Here is a 13,714-nt window from a genome sequence, read left to right as displayed (position 1 = left end):
ACAGCATGTGTGTTACTGTTACATGAGAAACTATCTGTTCTGTACGCCTTCACCTGAAGTACAATAAAATATTTAAAAAAAAAAAAAAAAAAAAAGATCAGAGGTTTTAGAGCATATCAGTATGCTGATGGAAAGGATGAAGTAGAGAGAAAATATTGATGCTGCAGAAATGGGTACAAACAAAGGAGGAAAGTTCTTGAGAAAGTGAAGGGGATGACATTTGGAGTACAAATACAGGAGTTGTTTTGGGTAGGTCTTGGGCAGGGATACATATGTTCTTGGTAACAGGGGAAATCAGAGAACAATGGTGCAGTAGCAAGCAGGAGAGCAAATTTGATGGAGTACAAGGCAAGAGCATCAGCTGGGAGTGGGAGTGGGTGAAGAGGCTTGGAGCTTTGAAGAGAGGATAAAAGGGCCAAAATAATTATTATGGATCATGGGTAAATGAATACAATAGGGAAGCAGTAGCCTTCCAGAGCAGAGCTTTATCTCCACGTAAAGAACCTGTCAGCAGAACTCAGTTCTGTCCACTCAAGGATTACTTCCCTTCTCGAAGTGTGAGTTTCTTCTGTCATATGGTAATGATAATATTTAGCCAATACTGAACTTGATGAGACCAGAAGCAAGAAAGGTGAGAATGTGGCACAGGGACTGGTACGTAGAAGGGGCTTGGTAAATGGTAACCACCATGATCTGTGTTGACTGCAGATCACAGGTTTTCTCCTTCCCCTTGAGCCATAGTAGAGCCACAATTGCAGAGCGTTTCCTCTCTGACCTGTCTTCTTCTTTTTATTGATTACATCAACCTTTTCAAATAGTTGTCTTAGTGATTCTTGACGACAGACAGTCCTCAGGGTGTCTCAATAGTTGGATGGGGGGTAGGGACACATTTTCAAGTTGTTTCTAAGACTGTAGAGCATTGCAGTTCAACAGGAATGCACATCACATATTTAACTGTTTATTCCAAAGAACCAAAAACCTATGGCTGTCAAGTCAATTCTGACTCATAGCAACCCTCTAGGACAGAGTAGAACTGCCGCATAGGATTTCCAAGGCTGTAAATCTTTACGGAAGCAGACTGCCACGTCTTTCTCCTGTGGAGTGGCTGGTGGGTTTGAACCACTGACCTTTCAGTTAGAAGCTGAGTGCTTAACCAGTGCACCACCAGGGCTCCTTAAAAATTGTTTTTCAGGCACTTAAAAAAATTAAGAAATTAATTCTAATATTTTACTTAACTCTATATAGCCAAATTGTTATTATTTCAACATGTGATCAGTATAAAAGCTATTATTGAGATATTTTGCATTCTTCTTTCCTACTAAATCTTTGAAATCTGGTGGATATGTTACTGTTACAGTCCATCATTTCAAGTGCTCAAAAGTTGTGTATGTTGAGTGGCTACTGTATTAGACAGCTCAACTCTACAGGTAGCATGGCAGAGACAGGAAGAAGACTTTGCTGGAGTCTGACAGCATGAGCTTAAGCCCTGCCTCCATTTCTTACCATTTGGGTGACTGTAAGCAATTTACTTAAATACTCTAAGTCTCAGTTTCCTCATCAGCAAAATATGTATAATTAAAAAAAAAAAAAAGAGTGTACTGTGTGTCAAACAGTGGCTCATGCTTTATGGTATTGACCCATTTCATCCTTACAACAACTATTGAAGGAGGCTGCTGTAATGGTTAGAACAGAAGAAAAGCTCTTGGCAAGAGACGGGCATATGTTCTGAATCTCAATTTCCTCTTATGTAAAGTGGAAACATTTTGTTTTATAGGTATATCAGGCAATGAAATGAGCTACTCTAAGTGAAAGATTTAAGAAGTTCCAAAGAACCAAATAGATACCCAACACACATTTGGACCATTATTACTATCATATTCTTCTTCATCCCTGAGAGTACTGAGCCCGTCCAATGGATATAGAAGAGTATCCTGTCCATCTGGCCAAGAAAATCATGGAGAGAAAAGTGGAGATGGGGCCTCTTGTTCTACTTCCTCCAGCACAGAAGCCACAAGATGCAATAGTTGATCACACATTGTATATTACCACTCGCTGATCTTTTTAACTATCTTTGAATGTTAATGAAATAGTATGCCTTGTCTCTCATAATGGCAGAGTAAAAGGACCTTTCATGCCTCCTAAGAGAAATATAAAACCTGGGAGGGAGAAGTTGCATATCTTGTAGCCCTCAGGCAGAGAGTAACCGGTGGGAGAGAACCATAGCCCATGTCTTCCTGACTGATCCACTGAAGCTGTTTCCCACCAATTTTCCCTTGTCCATACACCTTTTATTTTTATTTTGCCTTTTTTATTGTGGTAAAATACACATAGCATACAATTACCATTTTAACCATTTTTAAGTGTAGAATTCAGTGGTGTTAAGTACATTCACAATGTTGTGCAGCCATAACCACTATCTAGTTCTGGGACTTTTTCATCACCTCAAAGAGAAACTCTGTAGCCATTAAGCAGTAACCCCCCATTTCCTACTCTCCACAGACCCTGGTAACCTCTGATCTGATTTGTGTCTCTATGAATTTTCCTATTATGACTATTTTATATAAGTAGAATTATGCAATATTCGACCTTTTCACTTAGCACACTGTTTTCAAGGTTCATCCATGTTGTAGTATATATCAGTACTTCATTCCTCTGTATGGCTGAAGAATATTCCATTGTACAGATAGACCACATTTTGTCTAGATCAGTTAAAAAGATCTGTTGATGGACATTTGGATTGTTTCCACCTTTTGGCTAGTATGACTAATACTGCAAAGAACATTAGTGTACAAGTTTTTGTTGGAGTACGTATTTTCTCCATATGCCCTTTGCTCAATATTTTCCTCTTGGAAGGCAAGGACATTATTTTCTTTAGTCAAGTAGGTGGCTTTGATGTTAACAATTGTCGGAATATGTTGCAAGATGAAATCTTGCCCAAAGGGTCTCATAAAATTTTGCCAAGTTATAGGTGTGAGTAGGCACAGTGAGCAGTGGTGAGAATGTTCTGGCTGGAGTGGGGCTGTAGGGGAAGGAGAGGAAGGTATGAGTGTGAAAGTCAATGGGTGCAGAGGTGAAGGCATGAAGAGACTGCCTTCGGGCTCATAACTAAGAAATGACCATTACTGAACTGTTTCAGGAGTGGGCAAGATGGAGACCAATTCCTCTCTTCCCATGAATGTGTCTGGAGGGATCCAACCTGAATCTTCCAGCTATGCTGCCCTAAATATCTTCTCTCAGGTAGTTCTTGGAGTCACCTGTGTCCTCGGCATCCTGGGCAATGGCCTTGTGATCTGGGTGGCTGGCTTCCGGATGACACACACAGTCACCACCATCTCTTACCTGAACCTGGCCATAGCTGACTTCTCTGTCACTGCCACCCTACCATTCACCATGGTTTCTCAAGCCATGAGAGGACAATGGCCTTTTGGTTGGTTCTTATGCAAGTTAATTTATACTGTGGTGGACATAAACCTGTTTGGTAGTGTCTTTCTGATTGCTGTCATCGCTCTGGACCGCTGTATTTGTGTCCTACATCCAGTCTGGGCACAGAACCACCGCACTGTAGGTCTGGCCAAGAGGGTGATCATTGTACCTTGGATTCTTGCCCTCCTCTTCACTTTGCCAGTTATCATTCGTGTGACTACAATAAGTAATGAAGCAGGGACATTCTGCAAATTGGACTTTTCACCCTGGACTACAAACCGTGACGAGAAGAAGAAGGTGGACATTATCATGTACACAGTCAGAGGGATCATCCGGTTCATCATCGGCTTCAGTATGCCGATGTCCACAGTAGCTATCTGCTATGGGCTTGTCGCCGCCAAGATCCACAGACAAGGCCTGATTAAATCCAGCCGTCCCTTACGGGTCCTCTCTTCTGTTGTAGTTGCTTTTTTTATCTGCTGGTTTCCATATCAGCTAGTGGCCCTCATAGCCACAATCAGAATCAGACAACGCTTGCTGAATATGATCCAAGGCCTTAGAATAGCTATTAATATAACAGTCGCCCTGGCCTTCTTCAACAGCTGCCTTAACCCAATGCTCTATGTCTTCATGGGCCACGACTTCCGAGAGAGACTGATCCACTCCCTGCCCGCCAGTCTGGAGAGAGCCCTGACGGAGGACTCAGGCCAGACCAGTGACACGCCTGCCAATTCTACTTCGCCTCCTTCAAATGCTGAGTTAAAGGAAATGTGAGGAGGGAGATGGGAGACCTTTTGAGCTCCACCTTCTCCTATCCTGCTCCACATTAATTTCATCTCGAGTTATGACTCAAGTCACAAGAATTTCCTGTGGTTTATCTTAAGATTACCCACTAAAGAAAAAATTTTCATGCCTTTGATTTTGGGAGGAAGAAATATGCAAGAAGATACTATTGATATTTGTTTTGGTTTTTGGACCTCAGCCTAGGGGAGGTTGTTGTTAGGTGCCATCAAGTCAGCTCTGATTCATGGCAACCTTATGTATAACAGAATGAAATGTTGCCCAGCCCTGCTACATCCTTACAGTCATTGCTGTGTTTGAACTCATTGTTGCAGCCACTGTGTCAATCCATCTCATTGAGGGTCTCCCTCTTTTTGGCTGACCTTCTGCTTTACCAAGCATGATGTCCTTCTCCAGTGATTGGTCCCCCCTGATGACATGTCCAAAAGAAGTGAGATGAAGTCTCACCATCCTCAACTGTAAGGAGCGTAGGGAAACCATACATACTAGTTTGCTCAAAACATTCCTGAATGATACCTATTATACTTGAATAATTATCAGTTGTGTCCACTTCCATTCTCAAAACTGCCCTGCTGTGGATAATAAATTATAGGGTCACCTTAGGAAAATGAATGGGAAGGGACAAGTGTGAAAGAGGATGGCTTAAATGAGGCAAGATATAAAGAGAGATACTTTATATAATACAGTCTTCAGCTTTTATTGATCATCGAGAAAAATACAGTGTTATCTAGATGTCCGCTGAAGAGCTCTATCTCCCTGAGATCTAGATAAGATTGCCTCATAAAATTTGGGAAATCTATTGTCCTCCCCTGTGTTTTCACTTGTGGCTCCGAGTTTTGCTTCAATTGAACTAGTTCAGCTCACACAGTATCTGGTGTTTGCTGTCCTTGTTCTGAATGAAATTAACTCAGAGTGGAACTAAGCCATTTCCCTCCATTCCCTTAAAAGCTACTCACATAAGGCCTTTCTGCATGGAACATACTTTACCAAAGTTTGGCAAACTAGGGATATTTACTCGTCAGCAACAGAAACAACTGTGAAAGCTTCCAGTTGAACTTTAAACATCCTTGTTCTTAAAAGTCTGTCTTCCCTCCATCATGTTGCTCTGCCATCCCTCCACTCTTCCCTCCTGTCATCCCACCCCTAGATTCCTGCTCTTTTATAACGTAGAACAATCTACCCATTATACCCTTGACTCTTTGAGTCAATGTGTTCTGGGTCTCTTTTTCCAACCCAATTCACTTATAAACAATAGCATCCTCCCTAAGAGGATTTCTGGTGCCAGTTCTTGAAGGAATCGTTTAAATGCCACCACAGAAATTTTAATTTGATTATAAATAATAAGAAATAGAGAAGGGGGGAAAGGGACAATGACAGGAAGGAAAAGGGCTGGAGGAGAAGCCTAGGAGTGTCCAGGGTCAATAAATAGCAGCACATGCACTTTGGTGAGGGACTGGGTGATGATGGCTGATTTCATTCAAGTTCATGGGCAGATTCCCAGGTTTTGACTGCATGGCATGACACTTAGGGATCAACCCTCATCTGGACTCCCATGGTCTTTTCTGTACAACTCCCAAAAAGCTCTCTGAGCCTTGCATTGCCAAGACCAGCACTTTCATTTAATTTATCCCACTAATCCCTTAGCTCCTGGAGGGCACTGTCTGATCCTTGCCTTCCCCCTGCACACAAAAGACCCCAATAAATGCTGCTGAACTGAATCTTTTGCCTCTGTATCTCTTTTATAATTACCCAGAGTTCTTGCAAATCCAGTAGTAACTCTTTTTTTTTTTCTTTTTGTGTTGTGGTGAAAATATACATAACAAAACATGAGCCAACTCAACATTTTCTATATGTACAGTTCAGTGACATTGACTACATTCTTCAAGTTATGCCACATTCTCGTACCTTTTTCCAAATTATTCCACCCTTGTTAACATAAGCTCAATGCCCTGTAAGCAAAAATTCCCCCATTCCCCCTCCCTCCTACCTCTGGTAACTGTTAATAATCTTTGGTTTCTATATATTCACTTATTTCATATAAGTGGGATCATACTGTATTTGTCCTTTAGTGACTGATTTATTTTGCTCAGCATGATGTTTTCAAGGTTCTCTGTATTATAGCATGCATCAGGACTTCACTTCTCTTTGTGGTTGAGAAGTATACATTGTGTATATATACCACATTTTGTTTATCCATTCATCTGTTGATGGACATTTCTGTTGTTCCACCTTTTCAGTAGTAACTCTTTAGATCACCTGTTCCATGAGGCCAGCTGAGTTCTTTCTATTTTGACCGATAAGGAAACTGAGGCACAGAAAGAAGGGTTTTCCAGTCCTTCAGAAATGGTGCCAGAATGGATTTTTTCCAGCTGACCGAAGCCTATGGTTGTGGGGAAAGCATGATATTTGGAATAGAAAGGGCATGAAAGCTGGCTTTGGTCAGACCTGAATTTAAATAACTAGCAGTTGACCCTTACAAAAAACTGTCACAAGTCAGATCCTCAGTTTCCATCTCTGTAAAGTGGGAAGATAAGACTTATCTCCTCACACGTCTTTTGTGGAGTAAACACCCAGCACAGACATGGCATATGACGAGTGTTCGATCAACCTGTCTCAGTTCTTTATAGGGCTCTGCCTGTACCTACCATGACTAAGCCAAGCTTAATGGTCCTTCAGGATGTTTTGCCAGATGCCCCAGGTATGTCAGAGTTGCCCATCCATATCCCCCTGTTTACACCTCATGGCCCATCCCAGCTGTCCTGATTTTATCATATATCCATGCCCCTCTCTCAGGTCCCAGCCACACATGACCCTAACCTAGGCAGAGCTCACACCCAAAGCCAGTTGGTGCATAGCCATCTGGTGTTCAGTCAGTTCCCACTAGAATCTGATTTGAAAGACAGAGTCTGTAACAGATCAGACTGTATTTAGCACTGAAGTTGGGGCAGGAATTGGTGTCATGGTGGTCCAAGGCATAATTAAACTTACAGGAAGAGCAGATATCAAAAAGAACCCTGCAGAGTTGTCTGAAGTTTGACCCAAAGTGGGTCTGTGGGCACATTGCACGGTCTGTCAGGTGTGGCATGAGGAAGTGAGACTTAAGCAGGAAGGCCAGAAAACAAATAGCATTTCATACTCATGGGTCCTCAAGAGGAAACTACAGCACACCTCGATGCAGGGCCACACAGGAGGTTGAGCACGGGGACAAGACCACAGGCTGGAACTGTAGGAGAGGGCTCACACATGGAAAGTAAGGTGAGGTCTTGGGGTTAGTGCACGCTGAAGTCTTATTGGTCAGTTTAAAAGTTTCTAGGGCATTAGCATGGGAAAAGGGAGATGTTTTATCATAGAGAGTCATGTGGACACATTTGGGAGGGGCAAAGATAACTATGGCTGTTAAGAGACTGGGTTATGAGGTAGTAACAAGTTCTTATCATGGGAAACCTTATGGGACATGGCTGGGAGGGCCAGTTAGAGCTCATAACTGTTGACAGACTGGGTGACAAGATAGGAACAGCCATGCCAGATGCTGAGTGAAAGGGCAACGAAGAGGAATTAATGTTTGCCCGGGCAGCAACTTATGTCAGCCACAAATTGGCTTTATGATAAGAGGAAGCTCATCTTTGGAGACAGAATGGAGCAGATGATTTGAGTAAAGCCTAGATGAGAGATGATGGAGCCCCAGATTGCAAGGGGCAGAGAGAAGCCATTTGGCAGCTTTCCAGTTTCTCTAGGATCTGGATATAATTTCTGTAGTTGGCTTCCTTTAAATCCCACTATGTCCTTCCAATAAGGAGCCCTAGTGAGACAACGGTTAAGTGCTCAGCTGCTAACTGAAAAGTTGGCGGTTCAAACCCTCCCAGCAGCCCTGTGGGAGAAAAAACCTGGCTATCTGCTTCTGTAAAGATTACAGCCAAAAATACCCTATGGGCAGCTCTACTTTGTCATATGGGGTCGCTATGAGTCAGAATTGACTCAATGGCACTCAACAACAACAACATGTCCTTCCAATAAGCAGATCTAACTTAAGCCAGCTTGAATGGCTTTCTGTAACGCGCAATTACATGATCCATGCCTAAGATACCAAAGATATGTGCCAGAATGTACACAGGTTGTTCCCCGTGCCTGAGGTGGCCCATAATGAAGAAGGGAATGGGGAACAGACATGGCTGAGAGGGATCATACGATATCTGTCCTTTTGTGACAGACTTATTTTCATTCAGCATAATGTTTTCAAGGTTCATCCATGTTGTGGCATGCATCAGGGCTTCATTTCTCTTTATGGTTGAGTAATATTCCATTGTATGGATAGATCACATTTTGTTCATCCATTCATCTGTTGCTAGATATTTAGGCTGTTTCCACATTTTGGCTGTTGGACCACATTTTTTATTTTTCAATGGCAGCAATGCATCCAGCCCAAAGTTTAAATCTCTATTGGAGAAATTGAATTCTAAATTTGATTTAATTTTAATTAATCTAAATTTAAATACTTAGCCACATGTGGCGAGTAGCTACAATCTTGGCCTGTGCAGCTCTGGTATAACTGAAGGTCTCCATCTCTCCTCTCCTCACCACACTCTTGAGCTTAATCAGGCTCTTCTGGGTCCAGTTTGCCTCTTCATTCTTACTAGTGGCTAGCACACAACCAAAAAAATCAAACCCATTGCCATCAAGTTGATTTCGACTCATAGCGAACTCGTGTTGTAGAGTAGAAATGCGCTCCATAGGGTTTTCAAAACTGTGACCTTTTGGAAGCAGATCACCAAGCTTTTCTTCTGAGACACCTCTGGGTGGGTTCGAACCACCAGTCTTTTAGTTAATAGTCCAGCGCTTAAATATTTGCATCACAGAGGCCCCAGGAAAACATTTATGAATATCCTCATGCACTTCCATTTCTATCTTTATATGCCCAGTTTTTTTTTTGCATTTGAAAAATGTGTTTGTGACATAGCCATTAGTGTTTTCTGATAACCTTTAAAACTTCAAAAAGTCCTCTGTTTCCTCAGCTCAGGAGACTACAAATCAATTCCCAAATTTGAGGGCCATGGGAAGTAGGAGTACGGAGGTGAGGGAAACGTTTGGATATTTGCATTCCCCGGAAGCTCCAGCCCACCCTGAAATGGTGCTGTGGTGAAATGTGTTCCTTTATGTGGCCTTTTTCCTTGGTTCTTTGGAAAAACAGCTTGAGAGATTTTTTTCCTAAGCCCTGAGGAGTTACCTTTGCCCTAGTTTTCTACCCTAGAAGGTTTGTTACTTTTGTCCAGGTTGATTGACATTCCCTGGGCAAGCTGTAAACAACTTGACTTTTTGTTTGGTCCTGGGCTGCAGCCTGCCCTGTGATTGGTATGCACCTTGCAGGGATTGGTCAATACACTATGCAAATGAAGTGACTATAGACTTTGCAAATGAAGTGACTATAGCCTACTATGCAAATGAAGTATCTGTAACCTACTATGCAAATGAAGTGCCTATGGCCTACCAAAAGGGGATTGGTCAGTTCATATCCCAGGTGGGAGGGCCATGCCTTGAATAGATGAGGAGTTTGCTTATAGATGCAGCCAGCTCCACCGAGTTGGGTAGACAGAAGCAGAAGGAAGAAGAAGAGAGAAGCAGCAGAGAGAAAAGAGGCAAGGAACCTCCCAAAAGAGCTATAATACAGGCCAGGGGCTGTAACACTGAATACATTGAGAGGCCCAAAATGGACCTAGCAGCAGAGTCAATGGTGACGGCAGAAAACTGCTGCTAGGAATGCAACTAAGAGAGTTGAATGAAACTGGTACACCGGCTATTAGCTGGGTCAGTTAGCACTGGAAATGCTGACAGCAGGGAGGCCCCAAAGGCAGAGAGGCCTGTCCTTAGGGTACTGAGAAGAAGCCTGTCCTCAGGGGGCTGAAAGGAGCTTATCCTAAGGGGGCCAAGAGGCTCCTGTACTGAGGGAGCTGAGAGGAGCCCTACATGACTGAGAGGGAGCATGTGTGACAGAGAGAAAGACCTGCTTGCTTGCACAACCAAGAAGAGCTGAGAGAGCTGTCCTGCACTGAAGAAGGGAGGGATGTACTCTCCTCTTTGGGAGCTGTCTTAGGCTGGGTTCTCTAGAGAAGCAAAACCAGTAAAGTGTATAAATATATATATAGAGAGATTTATATCAAGGGAACAGCTCACGCGACTGTAGAGGCTAGAATGTCCAAAGTCCATGGATCAGAGTAGAAGCCTCTCCCAATTCACGGAACCACAGAAGCTGGTGAGCCCAAGATCGGCAGGTTGGAGAGCAGGGCTCACGCTCACAGCTGTGAAGGTTGATGAATTCCAAGATCAGCAGGCAAGACAGCAAGGTTGCTGCTGATTCACATAGCTGCAGGGGCTGGCGAACCCAAGATCAGCAGGTCAGAGAGCAGGGCTCCGCTCACAGGCTGTGAAGATTGACAAATCCCAAATTTGGCAGATAAGCTGACAGGTCAAGTCCCAAGAACCAGAGGTGAGATGACAGGAGGCAGCCACAGGATCCAGACTGAGCAAAAAGACAGAACATCTGCTTATATTCAGATGCAGGCCACAGCCCCAAGGAAACTCCCTTTCATCTTATTGGCTACTCACAGCATATTCAATCATGGGAGGGATCACATATAAACACTGAGAATCATGGCCCAGCCAAGGTGCATACAATCTTAATCATCACAGGGGCGCCTTCCAAACTTTTCCTGCATGCTTCCTGATCCTGATCCCAAGTTGTAGCCTGTTGATCCTGATCTCAAGTTGTACCCTTAATAAACCACTCAACTGTAAGTATAGTCCATGAGTTCTGTGAGACATTGCAGCAAATTGCCAAACTCAAACAGGGGAGGGAAGAATGCTGAGGGATGGGAGAGTGGCTCGTGTCAGAGAGAGTGGTACAGCAGCTTAGAGAATGTGGACATCTGGAATATATTTGACCTCTGCCTCAGGAATTGGCTTTGTGCTGATTCTTGTATTTGAAGTTATTTGTACAGGTGCTAACACGGTGTTGTTGTTAGTTGCCACTGAGTCAATTTCAACTCATAGAGACCCTGTAGGACAAAGTTGAACTGCTCCATAGAGTTTCTTAGGCTGTAATTTTTACAGGAGCAGATTTCCAAGTCTTTCTCCAGCAGAGCCACTGGGTAGGTTCAAACTGCCCATCTTTAGATGAGCAGCTGAGTGCTTAACTATGCCACCAGGGATCATGAAACCATGCTCATGTTAGGAAATTGGGGGAAACCCTAGTTCCTGTTAGTCAGGCAGCCCCAAGTCTATTTCCCCTTCTTATGTCTCAGCTCTGTTCCTTCTGAAATCCCCAAAGCCTGAGTTGCTTCACAGATGACCAAGACTCAACAAAACCTCAGGGTGAGAACCATGGTTGGAAATGAGTCTGGATCAGGAAATAGATCCGTGCTGTTGTTGTTGTTGTTAGGTGCCGTTGAGTCTGTTTCAGCTCATAGAGACTTTATGTACAACAGAATGAAACACTGCCCGGTCCTGCACTATCCTCATAATTGTTGTTATGCTTGAGCCCATTGTTGCAGCCACTGTGTCAATCCATCTCATTGCGGGTCTTCCTCTTTTTCGCTGAGCCTCTACTTTGCTAAGCATGATATCCTTCTCCGGGGACCGGTCCCTCCTGATAACATGTCCAACATATGTGAGACAAAGTCTTGCCATCCTTGCTTCTAAGGAGCATTCTGGCTGTACTTCTTTGAAGACAGATTTGTTTTTCTTTTGGTATACTCAATATTCTTCACCAACACCATAATTCAAAAGCATCAATTCTTCTTCAGTCTTCCTTATTTATTGCCATTCTTTCACATGCACAGGAGGCAATTGAAAACACCATGGCTTGGGTCAGGTGTACCTTAGTCCTAAAAGTGACATCCATGAGGGGTGGGGAAATGGGAACCTTGGCTCTCCTTACAGGAAGGCTCCTAGGATTGAAGGCTTGCGCTGTAAAGTCTTGGCAAACAGCCTCTTCATCTCTCTGAGCTCCTCCCTTCTCATTTGTGAAATTCCTACAGGAATGTCTGCACTATGAAAAGAGACACAGTATGTTCATACAATGCAATGCTACTTTATAAGAATGAGAATGAGCAAAAAATAACTACATGCAAAACCATGACCATGGATGAATCTCACAAACATAATGTTGAGTGAAAGAAGCCAGGCACAGAAGAGGACAACACACTGTATGATTCCATCTATATGAAGTTCAAAATCAGGGAAAACTAACCTATGTTGATTAGAGTCAGGACGGTGTTTACCCTTGGGGGGCTGGGGGGGCCATGAGGGGGCTTCTGAGAGCTGGAGATGTTTTGCTTCTTGATCTGAGTGCTAGTTACATGGATGTGTTAATTTGTGAATGTTTATTAAGTGGTACATTTATGATCATAAGTCCTTGGGTTGCGCAAACAGTTAAGCGCTCGATTACTAACCGAAAGATTGTTGGTTCAAACCCACCCAGAGGTGCCTTGGAAGACAGGTCACAGCCCTGAAAACCCTACGGAACAGTTCTACTCTGCACACATGAGGTCGCCATGGATCTGAATCAACTCAATGACAACTAACAATAACACACACTTCTGATCCACGTGATTTTTTTATGTTCCCTGTGTATGTTTTAATGCACTCCATGGTTCGAACCCACCAGCCACTCCGCAAAAGAAAGATGAGGCAGTCTGCTTCCGTAAAGATTTACAGCCTTGGAAGCCCTATGGCACAATTCTACCCTGTCTTATAGAGTTGGTAAGAGTAGGAATCGACTTGACGGCAGTGGGTTTGGTTTTAGTTTAGTATGTATGTTATACTCAATAAAAATTTTACTGAGAGAGAGGCAAGGAAGGAATGGAGGGGTAAGAGAGAGAGGAAGAGAGGGAGAAAGTGAGAGAGAATGGAGAGAGGGAGAGAGAAGGGAGGAAGGAAGAAAGGGAGAGAGAAAAAAAAGGGAGAGAGAGAAGATCAGATAGGAAATGAGGGAGGGAGAGGTCATTTGCGTGGCACGTAGGAGGTAAAGTGTGAGTTCAAGATTTTTCTGCAGCTGAATGGATGAAGTACGGTGAGTTGGCATGGGGGCCCAATAGGGACTGTGAAAATTATTTCTGATCCTTCCCCTCTCCAACCCCCAATCCACACATAATGTTGATGTTGTTGTGTGCTGTTGAGTTGATTCTGACTCATAGTGACCCTATAGGACAGAGTAGAATTGCCCCATAGGGTTTCCAAGGAGCGGCTGGTGGATTTGAACTACTGACCTTTTGGTTAGCAACTGAGCTCTTAACCTCTGCACCACCAGGGCTCCTCCTATAATGTTAGTGACCATTTATTCAGGCTGTGATATACGCCAAACCCTGTTCTGTTTTTGATGGCTGCCATCGAGTTACCCCTAACTCATGGTGACCTCATGTATGATAGGATTGAACTGCTGTGATCCATAGGGTTTTCATTGGCTGATTTTCTAAAATAGATCTACAGGACTTTCTTCCTA

At 43.3% G+C, this 13,714-nt stretch overlaps 1 protein-coding gene across 3 annotated transcripts in view; it reads left to right on the top strand.

Annotated features, from left to right (window-relative positions):
* Window positions 1–13,714, top strand: part of FPR1 (formyl peptide receptor 1) — a 28,523-nt gene that overhangs the window by 672 nt on the left and 14,137 nt on the right. The window contains exon 2 of one of the 3 annotated variants that reach the window (XM_023736471.1): window positions 1,775–4,504. The exons of 1 other annotated variant lie outside the window; for it this stretch is intronic. In XM_023736471.1, the coding sequence (XP_023592239.1) occupies window positions 3,148–4,197 (1,050 nt within the window). In that variant the 5' untranslated portion in view covers window positions 1,775–3,147 and the 3' untranslated portion in view covers window positions 4,198–4,504. Of the gene's footprint in view, window positions 1–1,774; window positions 4,505–13,714 lie in introns of those variants that run through there. One more of the 3 variants, XM_004381865.2, reaches the window with a different exon arrangement.

The sequence above is a fragment of the Trichechus manatus genome, unplaced genomic scaffold (genome assembly GCF_000243295.1).
Source record: "Trichechus manatus latirostris isolate Lorelei unplaced genomic scaffold, TriManLat1.0 scaffold00087, whole genome shotgun sequence".
In the NCBI taxonomy this organism is placed as follows: Eukaryota; Metazoa; Chordata; class Mammalia; order Sirenia; family Trichechidae; genus Trichechus; species Trichechus manatus.
Note: the sequence above shows the minus strand (reverse complement) of the source record. Positions and strands in the feature narration are given on the sequence as shown.